The sequence below is a fragment of the Asparagus officinalis genome, chromosome 1 (genome assembly GCF_001876935.1).
Source record: "Asparagus officinalis chromosome 1, Aspof.V1, whole genome shotgun sequence".
Taxonomy (NCBI): Eukaryota; Viridiplantae; Streptophyta; class Magnoliopsida; order Asparagales; family Asparagaceae; genus Asparagus; species Asparagus officinalis.
Genome location: NC_033794.1, coordinates 99,058,695 through 99,081,679, shown reverse-complemented (window position 1 = coordinate 99,081,679; position 22,985 = coordinate 99,058,695). Strand labels below are relative to the sequence as shown.

Below are 22,985 nucleotides of genomic sequence, written 5' to 3'. Positions count from 1 at the left end.
TTCTAATCTTTTATAGGCTTAACGAACTTAAATACCTTATAGTTTACCAAAATTATACTTATATGCCTCCACTTGTAACTTGCTGCATTTTTTCTAATTTTAGATAATGTATCTTATTGCACTTAAATATCTTAATATTTTCTAAATTTTTTATGTATGTATCTTCTGTTATGTACCTAAACATTAGGATGCTCTTTGTAATTCCCTACATGAGTGTCGACATAATTTCAAAACAATTCTATGTTTCCTACTATTTCCACAAATACTTCATTAATAGACAACTATCTATTAATATATTATACATTACTAATAATTAATATGATGTAGAGTTTTACAATAATGTTAAAAGTTTTAGAGACCAAATTATACAAACATAAAGTGACATATAGTATAATTAAACAATGATAATTAATTTAGTTTAATTAGTATTAGAAGGTAATATATAAAAAAGAACATGGGTAATATAGTCATTGGATAGTTTTTCCACAAAACTCCCCCTTTTCCTCTTTCCATAAGTACTTTATTAACATGAAATAATCTATTTACATATTATTATACATTACTAAAAATTAATATGGTGTAGAGTTTTACAAAAAGGTCGAAAGTTTTAGGGACCAGATTATACAAACATAAAATGACATATAATATAATTAATTAACAACGATAATTAATTTAGTCTAGTTACTATTAGAAGGTAATATCAAAAAAGGATATGGGTAATATAGTCTTTAAAAAGTTTTTCCCCAGCTCCCACTTTTAAAGGGAGTATGATTTGTAAATTGACTCTTGAGCTTTTCCTCAAAACACAATCATTTTGAAACTGAACTTGGAAAAAAAATGCATTTGTAACAAAACAGTTAATTACAATTACAATGTATATAAATTGTAACTGTAATTACAGGCTCGATCTTACAAGTGCTAAAACAAGAAAGTAAAAAGATAAAGCCTTTTAACCGTAAATTATGCCAACCATTTCTATTGCTCAAAACTATAAAAATACATTTAAAAGGAAAAGCATTACAGTGAAGAACAATTTTATATAAACTTTTGTGTGAACATGCATTCTTCACAAACTGCAGACATGCATTAAATCCATGAGAGAAACCATCATTAAGTTGCTTCTTTAGCCTGAGACCTCTCAATATCTTCAAGCCTTTTCAGCCACCGGAGGCCGAGGTCAGACCCAGCCTCTGCAGCAATCTGGAACTGCTCCTTGGCCCTCTTCACTGGATCCTCTCGCACGTTCTTGGAGTTCTTCTTCGCTCCTCCAGTCAATGGGCTCCTGCTCGCTTCGAACCTGGTTATCACCTCCGGTACTCTGACACCTTTAAAGACGAAACCGAGGACACAATCGCCAATATTTTCCGTAAATTTGGTTAAATAGAAATAAGTGGGGACAAATGCTAAATGGAAGTACCTTTAAGAAGTAGCGATCCATATGCTATCGCTGCTCCTGCATGGCCCTGCACGGTCACAGAGATTAGTTTCACACACAATGAATTATAAATGGGGATACTGAATATGGGAATGATGGTTATGAGGTGGCGGCTCATTAGCAAAATGAGCTACCAAGAGATAGAAAGATGAGATCCACACCTTTTAATGTTACTAGCAAGGTGGGCCTCATCACATGGCTAACTTTTAGTAGCTCATTTAACAAAATGAGTCGCCACCTCATACCCATTATTTCCATTGAATATCATTTAATATAATAATCTGTTAAGAGATAAAGGTTGTCAGATTCACCTGCTCTGATGAGACTGATAGGGTGCAACTCACCAATAGTTTTCCCCTTTATAGTTCATTTAGCAAAATAAAATTTAACCTCAACTTCATTTCTTTCAATTCGAAATGTCTAGAGTATAAAATTATAAACCTTAATCCTCACCACAACACTGAAATTTTGCTATAGTGAAAAGGTCCTTTGACATTATAACAGAGCAAACCAAATTCAAATCTTACTAACAATGACTTTAAAGCAGATTAAAGAAAACAGGACCAAGAGTTCAAGTCTTGCGTATTAAATTATAACCCTCAATCCTCACCCCCCATTTCGGAGTTTTGGTACAGTGGCAATGTCCTTTGACAATATCTACTAGAATAGTTAGTTTGTTAGAGAAGAAGATAGAAGAGTGTGTGCCTGCATTTTTTTTGGAAGTACAGTTAGAGTTTAGGTTGTGGAAACATAACAGGCTATGATAACATATATTAGAAGTGATTAAACCAAAAGAGACATGGATAGTCAAACTTTATTTATAGGATACAATTGTACGTTTTCTGAATGTGAGCGTAAAACAAAATTCTGTAGCTTTTCTAATACTCTATCTCTAATATGATCAGATATTTTACAACATGATGAGATTGATTTAGGGTTATGATATATTTCAGCTATTCTCATGTGATCATATGACTAGATAAGACTACTGTTTTAAAAAGAATGTTTTCAATGTGAGATTACAACAAACTTCTGTAACTTTTCTTGATGATGTAACTATGGAAATACATGATATAACAATTCTCGCTGATCATTCGCCAGCAGAGTGCTATAAGCTTAATGTGATTTCCTTTTAAAGAAAATTAATTGTTTCCTCAGCAACTCAACACCTGATATTGCTGTGCGTATGCTTCTACTAAAATCGAGTACAACTTATTGAATAAAGAACACGTTAAAAACCTTTTCCGATGCCCGATGGAAGCACCACATTGCAGAAGCAACGTCTTTCTTCACACAATCTCCAGCCAAATATACTGCACCAAGAAGATACAAAGCACCTGGATGCAACTAGAACAGCATATAAATTTGAGTGAGAATCGTCAGATAAAAATGTAACTATGAAACTTGTGGATAGGAAGAATACCTGGTCAACAGCCTTCTCTAAATAATAGAAAGCTTGTTGATCTGACTGAACATAGTCATTCTATAACAAAAATAACGATTGAGGGAAAAAATGCATTAGTTCAAGACTCCAATAAAAAAGCTAGAAATGTAACTAAAGTGAATGGAGAATAAGAAAACCAGACGACTATTAATAGGAAAGATACATAAGCTTTTAGTAAATGTGTTTTGGCTAATGATTAATGAAATATCAGTCTCTCATTCAGAGGATGCTTGATATAATAAGGGAAAAAATTCTTAATTGGTTATGATCACATTATACGTGAACTGAAAGATAGTGCCCACCAAATAATGTGCATTCACTTTGTTGACAAGGATCTGCACTTGAAAAAGTACAGAAGGGTTAACAAAAGTGTATGACTATAGCATGTTATGAAGATAATGTAGAAAATTCTCACCAATGGGCTCAGATAGAATACATTATTTATTTAGTCAGTCAACCATCTAATCATTTTCCCCATCAAATGTCGTTGTATGGAGCATTACCCTTTTGAGAAGAATGAATACAAATTTAGATGACATTTTACAACTGTCTATAATAATGATATAAGCTCCCTTATTTATTTATGTTTTATTTTATTTCTATTTTTATTTTGTGTTTGAGAAAAAAGGATGGGGCCTCACACAGGAATACCCCAACCGTACTACTTTATAACTATATATAAGCTCTTGGATATTGCTGTCAAATTCGAGCCAAGGAAACCAAGTACTAATGTTACAGAAAGTGCTAGGCAGCCTAGGCATTGGACCCAAAGGCCAGAGCCTAAGCACCTATGTGGGTCATTGACGGTTTTCCTATTTTTTATTTTTTTAATTACAATAATTGATAGCAAATGTTATAGAAAGCTTAGGCGCTGGACTGGCGTCTAAGAGGATTTATTTCTTCGTTTAAGTGGTGGTGGAGAAGGTTTTACTAATGGTCATAGGGGGTAGAGGAGATGTTCATAGTTGGAGGTTGGAGGAGTCTGGAGGACGTGAAGGCTACAACTGAAGAAATCACGATCAATGCCTAAAAGGTGTAGTTCATGTAGACGGACTATGCTCCTCTAGGTACTCCCAAAACCTAGGTGGACAACCAAGGTACTGTATAAGCACTAGGCGGGAGGCCTAGGTACCGCCTAGACGAGCTAGGCGGAGGTTTTTAAAAACATTACCAAGAACAAGAGAGAACTTGCTCAAGGAAGGAATACCCTTGGTTAACAACATATCACCCTGTGGTTCATTTCACTTAAGCCTGAAAAAAAAACTTACTCATTTGCATTGGAAGAAGGCGAGAAGGTTTATAGTTAAAAGATTTATGTTGGGCATCATCTGAACCTCCCTGTTCAGTAACTAGCCTGAATTAGTAGCCTGTGGGATCAAACACTTACGCTCCCGTACCATTTAAAGCCACTCCAAGCAGAAATAAATCATGCCACCTCACAAACTTGGCCCCATACCACAGCCTTGAGCCATAATATTATTCATATTTAGAATTCTACTGCTTCTATTTGAACAATGGTTCTAAAACCTAGGAGGAGCTGGATCACATGATTTGTTTCTGACCTTCTGCAGGAATAGAAGTCTAGAAGTTGCTTTTTCAGGACTTTAAAATGATTGATTAACATTGTGAATCTTGAGTTCTTAACCACAACCTGTCTCATCATGTATGTAAAGCTGCATTTGATGTCAAAGGACGTTAAGGTACACAAACCATTGGTTGCTTAAACATAAATTTGTTTATATTTTTCCATATCTTTGTAGTTAACAGATCAACAATTTGACTTGTTTTCAAAAATTAAACCAGGCCACATACTTTGATTCAGCTTCATATATCATAATTGTTCGCCTCAAAGTAGGCTCTGCGCATACAATGACACAAATTTTAACACAGCCATGGAATTATCACTAGATTTTCAGAATATTATAAAATATAGTAGATGGTGCATAGAAAAAAGACTTACCAAGATCAGTTAGTGATTTACTTGACGAATCCTTTCTCGACATGCAATGAAATCATGTATTTTGTTCAAAGTATTTATAAATCATACACTGTAGACCAGATCGTCTCCACCATTTGCCTTTCACTGAGATTTGAGCCCTTTATCCTTATTTTGCCACTAATAAGTACCCAAAAGATCAACCAACCTTTATTACCACATTCTTATTGTTTATTCGTTTCAAAAGTTCCCAGCAAGACACTTGTTCCTCACAAATAACAATGCCTCTTCCCAGCGCAAAATAGTGAAAAGAATGTAGTATCGTTGCCCCATGTTTGTTTATTTGACTCAAAAGTATTCTGATTTAGAAAAGAAAAGAAACGGTGTATGGTCCAGAGTTTCTCGAGGGAGAATACAAGGAATAAGGAACAAGGGGGGTAACACTAAAAAAGGCCTTCAATCATTGATCTTTATCTCTCTGTGTGTGCCTGTGGTGTGAGTAGGTGGCTGTTTGGGGATTTTAAGTGTGCGCGCACATGTATTTTGGGTTGGGGCATGAAACAAGATTATGTTGGTTCAGTACCATTTATTACTATTATTTAAGAAAACCTACATTTTGGTGTTCTACCCCTGTGTGTGTCATGCTTTAAAAAATCCAAAACGTGTCCTATTAAACAACCTCACAACTTTCGGGGATGTTTGTTTGTATGAAAGTGAAAGGAGGAAGTGTGAAAGCGAAGCACTTGAGGTGTTTTTTTAATTGGAAGTGGTGGTGGAAGTAAAATGTCAAATTGAATCCGCATCAGAGATTTTTAACACAGATTTAAGTTTCCCTAAAAAAGTGTTGAAGTCAGATGAAAGTGAGAAAAGTAGGGACCACTCCAATTAAAAAAACTATATTTATTAGTTTTAAGTTCTTTCTTTATGATTCCAGTGCTAGCAACCGCCTCTTTTCTCTCCCTGCTTATTTTTTTCCTCCGTTAATTTCTATCCTGTTCGTATCTCTATTTCTACAAATTCAGAAGCATTTAACCTAGGCTTTGTTGATCTTTTTCTACATCGTTTTTTGTATCATGATCAGTATTAGAGGGGAAACATTAATGACTTCACTTTTGTCTTTTATAATCCTGTCTTTAATTTCAGTTTTAGATCCATTGGTTTATGGATCTCTTTTTTAGGGTTTTCATAACATCTCATACTTTTATTTATTTTCTGATTTTAGATCTAATTGAACAATTTTTTTTCATGAAGTATTTTACTTTGCCAATTTCATCTTTGTGTGTTGGATATTTCTTTGAAATTAATGTATCCCCTCCCTAAATTATAGTGCATCATAGAATTTTCCATGGTTAAAAATAGGTCAGCAGGGTGAGTGTTTTATAAATTAATTTCAGATAAATAAATAATATGATATTGCCACATCATTTTTACTTTTTTAGTTACAGTAATAATTTATTTTGCAAACAAACATCGTCTTTCACTTACAAAAAGGATGTGACTTTCACTTTTCAATTCACTTTCAGTTTGCCAAACACCCCCTTCATTGCTTAAAATGTAATGGAGGAACAATTTGGAAAACAATCTAGGAATCCTAACAAACTATCTACCTACTACTCTCCTTAACCATCTAATAACTGCCCCTAATAATTCTATCCATCTCTCCTAAAATCTCAGATGACCAATCCCACCACAATCTCTCAAACATCACACATATGTCTCTCTAACATTCTCTCTTCTCCCTATCTATCTGCGACAACTGAAAGAAAAAACATTTCCACTCACATTATCAAATTTTACTCCAATCTCATCTTCTCCCCTCCTAATGGACTCCAATAAACAAACAAGTCCAAATTGAGAAAAAGCTTCCATGACTACCACAGTTGCTTAGCCACTACACCCATTAATGTAAGTACTTGCCACCGTTGTTATTAGACATCATTCTCCCCAATCGTCCTCCGACCTCTGAGGCGCAATGGTCTCTGCCTATTTTGATTCTTTCTAAAACTTTTTTTCTTCCTCTGATGAGGACAACAGGATCAATAATCTATGGAAGAAATTAGGGTATGTCAAACAAAGTTGATAAGTTTAATGAAAATAAGGGTATGTTAAACAAAGTTGATAAGTTCAATGAACTATTACTTATCATAAATTATTAAGTTGTAGCTAACAATTTTTTCGCATAATTTGTACTGCACTGTGTATGCACGCATCGCGTGCAGGAGGGAGTACTAGTATTAACTTATGAAGATATGTCACCTTGATATTTTAACAAAATTTACCCCACTGGCCTTTTTAAGGCTGTTGCCGCCCGGGAATTCCTTCCCCATGGCTTCACCCCCTCAAGCAACTTTACAACACAGATGCACACTGTAACTTTCCAAAGGATAATAATTTCCTCCCTTTTAAGAAATGCACTAGAAAATCAGAGTCGGTTGTGCTTACCACTAAATTTTGCTTCTCATTGGAGTAGAAATTTAAGTAACATAACAGTAGCCATTTTTGCCATGAAAATAGATAGTTCTGAAACAATTTGCTTTTTCTGGTATATAAGCAGAAAATTTCACCACAAGGTAGAATACATCGATGTTTGCTTTTCAAATATTGCAGTTTGTCTGTAAGCTATCTGCTTTTGTCATGTAGGATGAGAACCATTTACAAAAATCTGAAACTGGATGAAGAAGGGGAAGCGAAGAAATTTGTGTTTTTGCAATTAGGCTATATGGTATACATGCACAAAAAGAAGTATAGGAAGTAAACACTTGCAATAGGGAATTCGGGGGGTGAGCACAAAAATAAGGGCGAAGGAGGACAAAGAAAAAGCAAGGGGTGCGATTTTTCCCTTCTCTGCATCCCACTGTACCATAATAACTCTATCCAGTATTCAAGCCATTTGGCTAAACCCGCTTTAATGCCAACTCATGCTAGTTAAAACTTGAAGGATTAAAAGAAAACTCTAGAAACACCTATTCATGGAGGCATTCTAAAGTTATTTTGTTCGCCCTGATTGTCTACTAAACTTATGGTCTTCCTTTCCATTACCTACTACAACAATACACAGAAAAATAAATTTATACTCAAAAGTCAAACAGAAGACATAAGAAACTAGCATGAAGAGTAACTTGAAGTATCTATACTTTTGGTCCTAGAAAGTGTGAGATGTAGGAACACCTACATAGACATTTTTATCATGATGAGTGCAAGCATCGACAAAGAAAAACCAAGATTAATTAAGGCAATGGTGTAAAGGTCGTGTGCGCCCAACTTCTCCTTTTATGGAATTTCCTTTTCCTCCAACACATGCCTACACCAATAGGAAAATTCAGCCCATTCAGTGCTCAAAAAACGCAATACAAGTGGATGGTCTCGAAACCGAAAGTAGTGTGGAATGCCTAGGTTGATTTGTCAGTGTACTAGAAAGAAGGCTGATGTTTTGACAGGGAACAAAGAAGAAACATGAGAAGGCAACATGTACTGTAGCATGATATGAACACAGTAAAAAAACTTTTGCCATGACACTTTTTTGAAAACTTTGATAAGAGAACCAAATCTACCTCAATGCGCAAGTGGCAGCCAAGTTCATACTGTGCATCTGCATCACCCATATTTGCTGCTTCAACAAGTAAAGCAGCTCCACTGTATATTAAACAAAATAAATAAGAAGATTGCACTGTAAAGTTCAAAAAATTGTGGGAATTTTTACATCAAATAATTGTGAAAAATAAGGTTTGTGAAAAGTCTAACAAGCAGATTTTGCACAAAGGCAACAAAAGTTGTGAGATGACAGTAGAAGAATGACAAGTATCCCTAAGAATTATTTTTTTCCCTAAAAGTCCTACTCTTTTCGACATATAATACCAGGGACGAGTCCATAATTGTTTAGTTGGGGGGTCTGTAGGGTCCCGAATGAGCAAATAAAATCAAGTGTGTTATCGTTTTGCAGTTTCAAAAAATTTGTCCTCCATAAATTAGACGTGACAAAGGCTCTAGTATAACTCAACTATCCCAACAAGTTAAGAAATATCCATTCAGAAATTAATTAGTTAAACAATAATAATGGAAAAGCTAATAAGTTACACACAAAATTGATGATACAAAAATTTTAATATTAATTTCAAAGTTAATAAGTAATAGACTAAAAAGAGAATCAAATGTCACAGATCAAAGTACAGGGCTTAACAATAGTCACCCCACCTTAATCCTCTAAACTGTTGTTGCACCCAAAGAATAAGAAGAAAACCATAAAATTTCTTATTTATTTCTTTCTGCTCTTTGCAGAAACACGGAGAGAATTTCTAGTGCTCAAGGATCTTTTTAATAAATAAATATCCTCCAATTAAAACTCATGTCTAGTGGGCCCACTATAATTCTTATAAGATTTACATCCTTTCACAACTAAGATATGTGAAGGGTCTCTTCCCCCAAAAAAAAAAAAAAAAAAAAAAAAACAAAAACAAAAAAACAAAAAAAAGGACTTGTCCTTGTGTAATGCTACAATTCCACCCAACAAAAGCAAATATTGACTTTGTTAGATAATGAGAATGCACTTATTAGAAGTTAATTACCCACACAAGTTTACAAGCCCCGGGAACATGATACTTGAAATGCATCCTGCCTAGCCAATACCTCGCATGGGTGTTCATGTTATCAACCTCCAATGCCAACTCAAAGTTTTCTTTTGCACCCTGTTAGAAGAAAAACTTTTATATAAACAATCCCAAAACAATTACCAAAATAAAGTTTTGTATCAGAATAAAAAAAATCATGGCAGTGTTGCACCACAAGTGTGTACAATAACCACTACGCAAAGACTAAAACATAACCAACAAGTACACAAACAAAATGACAAAGAACAAATCGTTGAGAAACATAACATTTATCTATAAACTGCCTACCAAAAAAAAACTTAAATTGAACATAAAGATGAAGAAAGAAGTAATCGAAATAACATAAAAGTGTACTTAAAGCTACCTAATCAAAGCATAAGAAGGAATTTTCAATTATGATACTTCTATTGTACAATATAAAGCTAGAAAGGGTTTGAAAATATTACAATGCACCCATTCCTACTAGAAAACTTAAGAATGCAAAAACTCGCAGAAAAGGGAAACAGAGCAAACCCTGAGAAGAGGTATGAGACGTGGATCATTCAACTCCGTGTGGTCAATGACTCTATCAACCTCTTGGAGGGCACTCCACCCTTTGGCCACTAACTCCATTGCCTTCTTGTTCCTATCATGTACGCCTCTCTTTCCATATGCAACAAAACAATTGGATGTACCAAACAAGTCAATTACCAATACAAACTAAACCCAAAATGATACAATTTTAAACAGAAGAAAACTGACCCTCTGGTTCAGAAAACATAGAGGGTTTTGCCTCTGAGCAGCCCTTGATAAGAACAGTCGAAGCATTGCTCAAATAATTATCGATGAGGATCCTCTTATAGATGCTGATAAAACTAAATTAAAAATAATAATAATGGTAAGACTTCATCGGGGTATTATGTGATCACATACTCTATTAGTGTATGCATTAGTTTTTTCTATAAAATGAAATTGATCATATATACTCCAACTGAAATTTTAAAAATTAATGCCAAAATATATAAATTCTATGTCAAATTTTTATAACGAAACTAGGCATGTTGCCGGTACCTGTGGATTGCACAGTGGTCTCATAAAAATAGTTTATTGGGTTTCATTTCATTCTGAAGCCCAGAACCAATTTAGTATCAACCCATATCATGAACAAGAAAGTTACTGTTTATCTATAGATGTCACGGTATTGTTAGCTCTCTTAGGCAAAAGGTCGAACACCTACAGGGCATTAGCTTGAGCTAAACCTACGCAGAAAATTATCATCGTCAGTACATATTATTATAGACAGAAAAGAAAAGGTGCCTCTTTTTCTAACAGGTAGCAACTAGAAAAGATGTGTATCATGGGTCTAGTAGAGAAGGAAAATACCTAAATTGATTCTAAAATGTTTTATTCGAGGGATAAGTTTGTTCTTGCGTTTAATGTAATTCCTTGATATATCAAAAAACGATTAAAAAAAGTTGATTATAATAACAGTGAGTTGATAGAAATATCAACAATTGAAATGAGCACATAAATTAGAAATAATTCAAGAGCACCAAAAAGATAATAAAGAAAAGAAACGAAAAAAAAGAGAGATAGGTGCCAAATTGAAATCATGATTTTAACTGATAACTCTTTAAAGGTCTATTTGTTTTATTTACTAAAACAAATAAGTGCAACATTTTAAAGGTTTTTTTGTTTTATTTCCTAAAACATGAGAAAATAAATCCGGAACAAAACATACTTTTTCATAAGTTTCTATGCATTTTTTAGAAATGCTTTCTTGTATTTGTTTTGACATAAAATAGAGTGCGCAATCTGAGTGGAATTGTAATCCGTTGTTTATTTCAACCATAAAAAATAGGAAAGGAAAAATTGAGCAAAATTATTTCTAACTGTCTACTCTAAAATTCACCAAATTTTAATTAATAAATTCACCTTTCCTCCTTTTCTAACCCCAACCTTAAGCTTATAGAGCAGAATTGTTTTTCACTCAAAACTTGGCGCTTCCCGTATTTATAGGAAAAGCTTTCCTATAATTGCTTTGTGTAACAAGTACAAGAATAGAAAAGTTTCAACCAAAAAATCTAAAAACTGACACTGTCAGGGAGGTTGCATATGATTTCCTTTTTTTTGTGAACAAACACGCTCTAATAGAAATATGAGTAGATTATCAAGTAAAATCTATTCTTATGGACTATCACATCTGCCAATTCTCATAAGTTGTTTCAAATTAATCCCTCCAAATTATTTTTGCTCTTAAACGGAGGGACTAATTTGAAAAATACATAAGAATTGACCTAATAGCAATTTCAATGATTTGAGGGGCTAATTTCAAAATATGAAAGATTTAAGGGGCTAATATTAAAAAACCCTAAATTAAAGGGTTCTTAAGATATCAGTCCCTCATATTTCTGAAATTGCTCAGAAGCCCCTGAAATTCTTAAAGTGATCCAGCAAATTGGCTCGTTTGTTAGTTTTTCAGCTAGATGTAGAAATCATGATTGGATTCTTAACCCAACATGCTCAATTATTAAACTAAACCCTCGAATTTTGCGGGTGAAGTTCAAAGATGATTTAGGGGGGATTTTGAGCATTAGTGTAAGTCATGTTATGTCAGTTTTGGATTTTTAGTTAGCAACTTTTGAGTTAAACGTATTAACGAATGTGCAGGTTAAAATTTAAATGAGTACAACTGGAAGTTCCCTTCAAAATAGATGTATTAACGAATGGGTACAAAAATATGGTTTTATGCATGCATGTATATATGCATAGAATGCTCACATACAAAAATATGGTTTTATGCATGCATGTATATATGCATAGAATGCACACATACTTTGACAACCAAATTTTTTAACAGCCCGACTATATAAAAAACAATCTACAGTTAAATTAAAGGATGAAAATTGACACAACGAGCAAAGCATGTGCGCTATACTTAATACGTTTAAACGAATGGGCAAGTTAAACTTAAATCAGGAGTACAACTCGAAGTTCTAGGTTTTTTACGTGATTGTTTCTAAAAGAAGATAAATACATTCAATCATGGAATTCTCAAACCTTGAACCATATAAATTTTATACTAGAGTTATTTGAATTGCTTTTAAATTATAAATGTGTAACATTTTACACCTAGGCCATTGAATGGCTTATTGCTTATGATATTACTGGAATTATTTGAACTGCTTTCAAGTTATAAACATGTAACGATTTACACCTAGGCCATTGAATGGCTTATTGCTTAACATATTTACTAAATATTATATCTATTATTTACTAAATATTATATCTATATGTTATTATACATGCACGTATAAAACACATAAATATATACATAGAATGTACAAATGCAAACCATATCCTTCAAATTCTTCTCATAATCCCAACCTTATTAAATCGCTTTAATTAGACTATAATGTAACTATTTTTTTTACTAAAGATGAATATATTTTATTTAATAAACTATATTATAATTATTGTTAGATATATCTCTTATTTATGAAATATTATATCTATATATAATTATATACATCAAACAGGTATGTACACAAAAAATGAGTCTACACACAACAGTTAAATTAAAGGATGAAAATTGATACACGTGCAAAGCACGTGCACCATACTTGTTGTATATTATGAATTAGTCTCATGCATAAGAAATTGAGTTTTAACTCAAAAGGAAAATGAAAAAAAAGAGTGAAAAAAAGAATTTAACGTATAATTCCAAGTAAAGAATTGGAAGAAAGTTCTAGGTTTTTTACACGATTGTTTCTAAAAAAATACATTCAATCATGGAATTCTCAAACCTTGAACCATATAAATTTATACCGAAGTTATTTGAACTGCTTTTAAATTATAAAGGTGTAAAATTTTACACCCAGGCCAATGAATGCCTTATTGCATATTATATTACTGGAGTTATTTGAATTGCTTTCAAATTATATACGTGTAACACCTAGGCCATTGAATGACTTATCGCGCATCATATTTACTAAATATTATATCTAGTATTTACTATATATTTATATATTATTATAATGTTACAATACTATAATAAAAGTGTTGGTATGTTAAGACAGTATTATTAAATACTATTATAAGTGTGTCGGTATGATAAAATATTTTTCCGAAAATACCCTCTAATATATATACATGCACATATAAAACACATACATATATGCATAGAATGCACACATGCATGCATAAATCATAGCCTTCAAATTCTTCTCATACCCCACATCTTATTAAATCACATTAATTAGACTATAATATAACTATTTTTTTACTATAGATCGATATATTTTATTTGATAGACTATATTATAATTATTGTTAGATATATCCATTATTTACTAAATATTGTATCTATATATCATTATATACATCAAACAGGTATGTACACAAAAAAATTCTTTAAGAAAAAGAATGTATACTAAAATAATGCATAACACATCTATAGTATATTTTAGTATATAAGTTTATATACAAATTTTATTAAATGCTTTATTTTAAGTGGAGGATTTTATTCTGTGACAGAATAATTTAGGTTTAATGATTGTATGCCGGATTAGTTTTCAAGATTGTTTCAGTGGAGCTCATATTCATTTTCATTACTCTTTAGCATTGTACATTTTGGGCATAATTATAAAGTGGGCCCCATTTATAAATAGAAAAAAGCTAGTAGAAACAAGAGAAATTCGGAGGCGTTAAGTCAAGATAAGCAAAAAGCTAGTAGAAACGAGAAAAAGAAGTGACCTTCATTTTTAGGGATTAGGGAATTTCTAGTGGAATTTAATTATGTTGGTTTATCTGTTATTAGTTTGGAAATCTAAGTTGTTTACGATTATGAATCCAAAGAAATCAGGTCCAGCGAAGAGCTGCATCCGACCCAGAAGAGAATTTCTTGTGATCCTAGAGTTTTGGGTACGAGTATGGTGCAAGTGGGTTGCACATGATCATATTTGTTTTATGAGGCAAATCATCTTTGAACTTCATTCGCAAATTTTGAGGGGTTATTTTGATAATTGAGTGTGTTTGGTTAAAACCCCAATCATAATTTCTACATCTACCTGAAAAGAAAACTAACAAACGAGCCAATTCACAAGATACAAACGAGCCAATTCACAAGATCACTTTAATAATTTGAGGGGCTTGCAAACAATTTCGAAAATATGAAGGACCGATAACTTAAAAACCCTTTAACTTAGGATTTTCTAATATTATCCCCTTAAATCTTTCATATGTTGAAAATAGCCCCTCAAATCATTGAAATTGCTACTAGGTCAATTCTTATGTATTTTTCAAATTAGTTCGTCCGCTCAAGAGCAAAAATAATTTGGAGAGATCAATTTCAAACAACTTATGATAATTGGCGAACGAGATAGTCAATAAGAATAGATTTTTCTTGGTAATCCTTCCCACTGGTACTTCACCTCTTGATTAGAGGGACTAATTTGAAAAAAACTTAAGAATTTAAAGATCAAATTGCAATTTTAATGATTTGAAGGACCAAATTCAAAATTTCATAAGATTTGAGGGACCTAATAGCAATTTTAATGATTTGAGGAACTAATTCAAAATATGAAAGATTTGAAGGACTAATATTGTAAAGCCCCTTTAATTTATTATAATCTACTCATATTTCTATTAGAGCGTGTGGATTTAGAATAAATTGTATTTTTCATTTGCTTCTACAAAGACAATTTCTTCCAAATGCTAGCAACTCTAAATTTGGAATACTTCGACTTTTAGGTCAATTTAGTTTGATACAAAATTGTGAATCTAGCCCATTTATATTATTGTAACAAGAACTTGGCCTAAATCTTAGTGTAGAGAATTTCTCAACATCTTCATTAAGGGCCAAGAATTTCTCAACATCTTCATTAAGGTCCAAGAATTTCTGTTTATGCGTAGCCGGGTCAAAAATGAAACCAAGCCTAATATTGTCACTAACTTCTTTGTTACAATAAAGTCTTTATATAAGAGAAATTGTCAAATAAGTTTCTTTGCCAAATTAAACAAGACTTCTAGAACTTAAGTATTTTTTTAATGAAATTACTTTGAGGCTTCCGTTGAAAACAAACTATCAAAAATTTTAATGTACTACCTTTTAAATTTTTGTTGCTAGTAATGTTATCATGTTAATTTCGTACGACTACGTTACACTCATCACTGCACTCACAATTCATTCACTTTATTTTGATCATGGCTAGACAAAAAAAAGGAAAATCACATGCAACCTCCCTAACATCTAACATTGTCAGTTTTTAGTTTATTTTGGAACTTTTCTATTCTTATACTTGTTATAGAAAGCAATTATAGGAAAATTTTCCCTAAAAATACGGAAAACGCCAAGTTTTGAGTAGAAAACAATTGCGCTCTATAAGCTCGGAGTTGGGGTTAAAAAAGGTGCAAAGGTGAATTTATTAATTAAATATTGGTGAATTTCAAGGTGGATTGCTAGAAATGGTTTTGATCAAATTTTCCTTTCCCATTTTTTATGGCTAAAACAAACAATGGATTACAATTCTACACAGATTTCACCCTTTATTTTATGCCAAAACAAATAAAAAAACATTTCTAAGAAATGCATAGAAATTTATGGAAAAGTATATCTTGCACCAGATTCATTTTCTTATATATTAGTAATTAAAACAAACAAACCCTTAAAATATTGCACTTAAATATCACATAGTTTCTCTCGCGTCTCTCTCTCAAAAAGCTTACTTCTACTCTTCTTCCTCAAAGAATTTGGGTTCTTCATTGCAATTAATTATCAGCTAAAATTCTGATCTCAAGTTAGTACCTATCTCTCTACTTTCTTTATTTCTCTTTTCATTTTTTTTGTTTCATTTTTTTTGTGCTCTTGGATCATTTCTAATTTCTGTGCTCATTTCAACTGTTGATATTTCTATCAACTCATTGTTGTTAATATATAATCAACTTTTTTTTTCAATCGTTTTTTCATATATCAACGAACTACATTAAGCCTAAGAACAAACTTATCCCTAAAATAAAATATTTTAGAATCAAATTAGGTATTTTCCTTCTCTATTGAACCCATGATGAATATCTTTTCCATTTACTACCTATTAGAAAAAAGAGGCAATGGCTCAAGCTAATACTCTATAGGTGTTTAACCTTTTGCCTAAGAGAGCTAACAGCACTATGACATCTATAAATAAACAATAACTTTCTTGTTGTGATACGGTTGAACTTGAAACTGGGCTTCAGAATGAATTGAAATCCAATAAACTATTTTTATGAGGTTGTGCAGACCACTGGTAACCTGCCTAGTTTTGTTATAAAAAATTAACATTCAATTTCTATATTTTGGCATTAATTTTTAAGATTTCAGTTGGAGTATACACCATCAATTTTATTTTATAGAAAAAATTAATACATGTTAATGCATGTGCCAATAGAGTATGTGATAATGCCCTAATGAAATCTTACCCTTATTATTATTTTTAATTTAGTTTCATCGGCATCTATCAGAGGATCCTCATCGACTTTGACTGTTCTTATCAAGGGCAACTCAGAGGCAAAACCCTCCATGTTTACTAAACCGACAAGTTAGTTTTCTTTAGTGATTTTAAAATTATATCATTTTGGGTTCAATTTGTGTTGGTAATTGACTTATTTAATACACCTAATTGTTTTATTGCACGTGTAAAGAGAGAGGTACATGACAAGAACAAGAAGGCAATGGAGTTGGTGGCCAAAGGGCGGAGTGCCTTTCAAGAGGTTGATAGTCATTGACCACACAGAGCTAAATGATCCACATCTAATACTTCTTCTCAGAGTCTGCTCTATTTCCCTTTTCTGTAAGCTTTTAAATTTTAAGTTTTTCAATAGGAGTGGGTGCATTGTAATATTTTCAAACCCTTTCTAGCTTCATGTTGTGCAATAGAAATATCATAATTGAAAATTCCTTTTTATGCTTGGATTTGATTGGGCAGCTTTAAGCACACTTTTATGTTATTTCGATTACTCCTTTCTTCATCTTTGTGTCAATTTAAGCTTTTCTTTGATAGGCAATTTATAGATAAATGTTATGTTTTTCAATGACTTTGCTTGGTTTTTTTTGTGTACTTGTGGTTTATGCTTTGGTCTTTGCGCATTGGTTATTCTACACATTTGCGGTGCAACGCCGACATGAATTTTTTTCTATTTTGATACAAAAACTTTATTTCAATAATTGTTTTTGGTTGTTTATATAAAAAAAATTCTTCTAACAGGGTGCAAAAGAAAACTTTGAGGTGGCATTGGAGGTTGATAACTTGGACACCCATGCGAGGTACTAGCTAGGCAGGATGCATTTCAAGTATGATGTTCCCGAGGCTTGCAAACTCATGCGGATAATTAATTTCTACTAAGTACATTCTCATTATCTAACAAAGTCAATATTTGCTTTTGTTGGATGGAATTGTAGTATTACACAAGGATGAGTCTTTTTTTGGGGAGGTGGGGAGGGGTGTGTGGGGCAGCAAGGGCGATAGCTCCCACAAGAGACCCTTCACATATCTTAGTTGTAAGAAGTACACCTTACAAGAATTATAATAGGCCTACTAGACATGAGTTTTAGTTGGAGGATATTTATTTATTAAAAAGTTCCTTAAGCACTAGAAATTCTCTTTATGTTTCCTTAAAAACTAGAAAGAAACAAATTAGAAAAATTATGGTTTTCTTCTTATTCTTTGGGTGCAAGAACAGTTTAGTGGATTAAGGTGGGTGACTATTGTAAGCTCTATACTTTGTTCTATGACATTTGATTCTATTTTTTAATCTATTACTTATTAACTTTGAAATTAATATTAAAATTTATATATCAACAAATTTGTGTATAACTTATTAGCTTTTCAATTATTTTTTCTTAACTAATTAATTTCTGAATGGATTGCTCTAAAAGAATGGTTACTCTTGAATATGTGCATAAATCCCGAAATCCAATAATCCAAAGTCTGACATTCAGATGGTGCATATTTAATGCCATGGATTCGGGTGCATTTGATACTTTCCCCTCCATCCTGCCATAACGCCTCGAAGGATGTTTAGAAGTATGTCTGATAAGTAATGAATTTTAAAACACTTAGTCATAAAGTAATTTTAAGAATCCAAATATTTATTTTTAGAGTAATCCTAAAAATCCAGTAGAATTTTAATTTAATTTATAGAGAAAATCAGACAAAATAAGAGAAATTCGTGATAATATTTCGGACAATTTGTGTAATTGATTTTATTTTTGTGGATCTCATAGAATTATTTTGTATAGGAGTACTTAATTTTTATACAGAAAGATATTGAAAATTTTTGCATGATGGAATCTTGTGTTCTATTAATATTTTAATTTAAAGAGGAATACACATAAACTACGAATCCCTACTTATAAAAATCAGTAAATGCGAAATATTGAAGCAATACATGGCAAAAAAAATTTTGAGCAATTCATCAACTTTTTCAAGAGGAAGACTAATCTATCAACTTTAAATATAAGTTGACATGTGTACAATTTTGCATATATGCTTTTATGTAGAAGGCTTTCAACATGAGTTTTTTTTCTTTAATTTGTATATCTAAATATATGATCATGAGATATTTTTCGATTATGAATAGTTATAATTTGATTAGAATTACTAAATATTTGATCGTTAGAGTTTTCCTAATTATGAATAGTTTTATTTGATGAGGATTCTTAATTATATAATGACAAGATTATGTGTCCACATGTCATATGTTGATACGATCGAGGGACATCGCTTTTATTTATATTGACACGTTTTGGCTTTTTTGTCCATTTAGACAACACTTATCGATTTTTCCCCCTTTACGAATTCAACAATTTCTCATTGTATAAAAAGAACATTTATCGCTGGCTATTATAACTGACTTCAGGTTTAGAAGCCTAAAGTATAACAAGGATTCATGTTTGGATGTAAAGTCAGCAACCAAATAGTAAAAAGATTTTAACTTTCCCTATTTGACAAAGTAGCTTGTTCTCTCTCTCTCTCTCTCTTTTTTATCCGCCTTCCAACTTATTTTGTTTACTTGTAGATCTTATAAATTCTCAATGCTCCAAACATGTATCTAATTCACATATAAGTGAACAGAAAAACAATCAAACGAGCATACTAATAGAAGGAAAATACAATTTTTTATAGATCATTAAAGAGAGTAAAAAATTGCAAAATAAAGAAGATTTTTTAGTGTACAAACAATTAAACGAAAAAAAAAACTTGATAAGAAAAAAAACGACAATATCCCGATTTTAGAGTAAATGAAAAGAGAATTCAACAACAAAAAATTTACTGACTTGAAGCACAATCACTACAAAAGAGAGGAGATAAAAGTGAATAGAAGGATAAAAGATTAGATTTTTACATGGAAGGTAGATGAATTTCGAACCCCAGATCTTAGATTTTGCTTTTCTTCTGAATCGCCCTCACTGCGTGTGCTAGATCGCCACCGCCAGTGGTAGATCTCTATCGCCAATCTCTAGGGTTATTACATAGTACTCCCATATTAAATCTTCAGTGATTTGAAATTCAATTCATAGAAATTGCTCTTATTATATTGGGCTTTGTTAGGTTAATTGCATACTATTCCCTTATATCATTCATACCTGCAAATTAGTCCCTCAAATCTAAATATTTGCTTATTATTAGTACCTCAAATCTGCTGTCTTGTTACAATTTTGTTCATCTAATAGAAATTTTGTTAGTTTCCCTAACTCTACTTGGAGAAATGCTAGCTACAGTCGCCCAAAGCCACTGCCCAAGCCTACTCGCGTTTTTATACGGTCATGTTGCGCGCTTTTCTCGTTGAATACGGATCAATAGTAATCAAAGTAAATATTTAGAGGTTTTCCATATTAATCACCCATATCTTGTAGATTTTGAATTTAGTTCCCCATATCTTCCTATTTTGGAGGTAGTTCCCACTATATGTACGTAAGTGTTTTGAAATTAGCCACCCAAATTTTTATATTTTGAGATTAGTCCCCTAAACTTTTAAATGTCTTAAAATTAGACCCTCTAGTTAGCACCAGCTTGAAAGATATGGGAGACTAATTACAAAGTACTTAGCATATTTAGGAGAATAACTTCAAAATATGGTGATTTTGGAGACTAATTTCAAAACACTTAAAGATTTGGAGAACTAAATTCAAAACGCTTAAGATTTGATGGATTAATTTCAAAATATGAAAGACTTGGGACCTAATGTCAGAAAAAGCATTTATTATTTCAAACCTGCTTTAAGTGTTCTATTCATTTAAGCATATTTAAACATTTATAACCTATTATAAGTGTTCTTTTATGGTACATTACTTGTATAGGGGAATATATAATAAAGGCTGATCAAAAAATATGCATGTGAAAATTTTAGGTTTGATCTTTTTTGAGATAGCCCCTTTTAAGTTTAAAAATTTCATTTACTCCCCTTATGTTGAGATAACCCCTCTTAAGTTTAAAATTTTCATTTAATCTCCATTATGTTTTCTCAGATGACTCTAAACTAACATCATTAGATTTGACTGCGCGTGTGAAAAATATGTGATTCTAAATAAGTAAATATCCTAATAGAAATAGCCATTTCATGGCCTTTTTAATAAATTATAAAGCTAATTTTCACAAAACTCCTTAAGTTAGCGTTAATAATTTAATTATTGACTAAATGATTTAATTACATAGTTATAGTGTTAAATTGCAATATGAATTGTGATATTTTCCAATTCATCTAACACCACGATAGGAATAGTTGAAAATTGAAAATACTTGAGGAGTTTTTTGAAATAACCCAAACTTAAGGGTGTTCTAATGACATTTTAAACTTTAGGGGATATCTAAAACCCACCATACTTAAAGGGGCTTTCATTTTTTCGAAACAACCCAAGCTTAAAGGGGTTCTAGTGACGTTTAAACTTAAGGGGTTTTAATGACATTTTAAACTTTAGGAGTATCCAACAAAGGCTGAAAATAAAGGTTTTCTACGACGTTTTTAAAGTTATAGGGGATTATCTCATAAAATGGCAGACTTAAAGATGTTTTGTGAATTTTATCTAATATATATATAATTAAATTTAGCTAAAGCAAATAAAGAGAACAAATGGGTTGCATAAGAACACTACTGCCAATGGGCAGCCGCTCTGAGCAACTGCTCCTAACATTTCACCTCTAGCTGAGTTAATTTTTAACTAACATCTATAATTACTTAATTGCTCCTATATATGTTCCCTCTCAATAGGGCTAGAGCCAGGTAGGTGCCCAAGGGCCGTGGCCCACCCTTAAAAAGTGAAGTTTCATACTAGAATCACAACATTCACTCTTTCCGACTCAATTTCTTCTCCACTTTGAAATATTTTTCCCACATGGAACAAGTGAAGATTTTACAAGTGCCAAAGTTCAAATATTCACGGAGATAACAATGCAAATTACTATTGTAGCTTTATGCTACTATGCAATTCGTATGATGTTAAGATTATCTCAAAATTCATCAAATCTCCATTATACAAAAAATAAATTAAATAATATCACAAAATTCATCCTTTTCTAGTCAAATTCTTCCAGTATGGAACTAATATCACAATACTCATCCTTTTCAAGTCAAATTCCTCTCCACTTGGCATATCTCTAACATGAAATAAGTGAAAAAAAAAAATTCAAATTACATAATAAAAACCTTAAGTTCAAATCTCTAGTAAAACAAAATTGCATATTATACCAAACATTTATGCTACTATTCATCTCGCATAGTGTTAAGATTATCTCAAAATTCGTCAACACTCTAATGAAATCTACGAAATTACGATGATATCTTGTATCAATAAACCCTCATGACAAGCAAAAGTGGAGTAAAGCGGAGATCCCGATACCTGTGCGAGACTGAGTAAGGTGTGGTCCCGGATCCGATAACGGGGGAAAGAGGAATCGGAGATCCGGTGGCGGCCGAGAACGGAGGAGAGGGGAATCGGAGATCTGGTGGAGGAAGAGAGGAGTGGATCCGATAACCCGCGAAGGAGCGACAAAGTGAGGTCGAGGAGGAGAATTTTACCGGCGAACGGGAGAGAAATTGTAATTTATTTGTAAGAGGAGTTTCATCGTCGTGGGGATCTGGAGATTTTTTGGGCCCGATTCGGTGATTTATTGCGTTCAAGATCTAACCCGACCTACATCCGGGTTAGGATCCATCTCAATTTTTTTAAACTAAGTTCCCCAAATTTCATTAATTTTGAATTACCTCGCCAAATTTATAAATCTACTTCTTTATTATCAAAGGAGAACAACAAAAAGCTATGAACAATAACATAAGGTTCTAAACAATGAAAAATAAGGTTCTAAACAATGAAAAGAAAAAAATAAGAACTCATGTTTCAACACATCCATGTACTTCCACGTTCTCTCACACGTTCTCCTAAGCCCATTTCCCAAACTTCTCACGTTCTATCCTTCCTTTGATCTTAACCTTGCCCCCCCCCCTTCCGCTCTCGCGATCTCTCTCCCTCCCCACTTCCGCTCTTAACCGGCGGTGGCGACGACTACGACGACGAGATCTCTCTCCGCCGCCATCTCTAACGGCGACGACCTCTCCC

General features: G+C 32.6%; 1 protein-coding gene across 1 annotated transcript; it reads right to left on the bottom strand.

Annotated features, from left to right (window-relative positions):
• LOC109828774 lies at window positions 858-22,352 on the bottom strand. The gene is made up of 9 exons (XM_020395702.1): window positions 22,269-22,352; window positions 10,161-10,273; window positions 9,933-10,061; window positions 9,382-9,497; window positions 8,367-8,448; window positions 2,859-2,918; window positions 2,675-2,782; window positions 1,418-1,463; window positions 858-1,325 (listed from the first exon to the last, which is right to left on the bottom strand). Exons 2-9 carry the CDS (start codon window positions 10,224-10,226, stop codon window positions 1,111-1,113), a joined length of 822 nt encoding a protein of 273 aa, XP_020251291.1. The 5' UTR covers window positions 10,227-10,273; window positions 22,269-22,352; the 3' UTR covers window positions 858-1,110.

Coding starts and splice junctions, on each gene's coding strand:
- LOC109828774 (XM_020395702.1), bottom strand. CDS start 10,226: ATGCTTCGACTGTTCTTATCAAGGGCTGCTCAGAGGCAAAACCCTCTA. Junction 8,449..9,381: donor CCCGGGGCTTGTAAACTTGT/GTGGGTAATTAA, acceptor TTTAATATACAG/TGGAGCTGCTTTACTTGTTG. Junction 1,326..1,417: donor TGGATCGCTACTTCTTAAAG/GTACTTCCATTT, acceptor TCGTCTTTAAAG/GTGTCAGAGTACCGGAGGTG.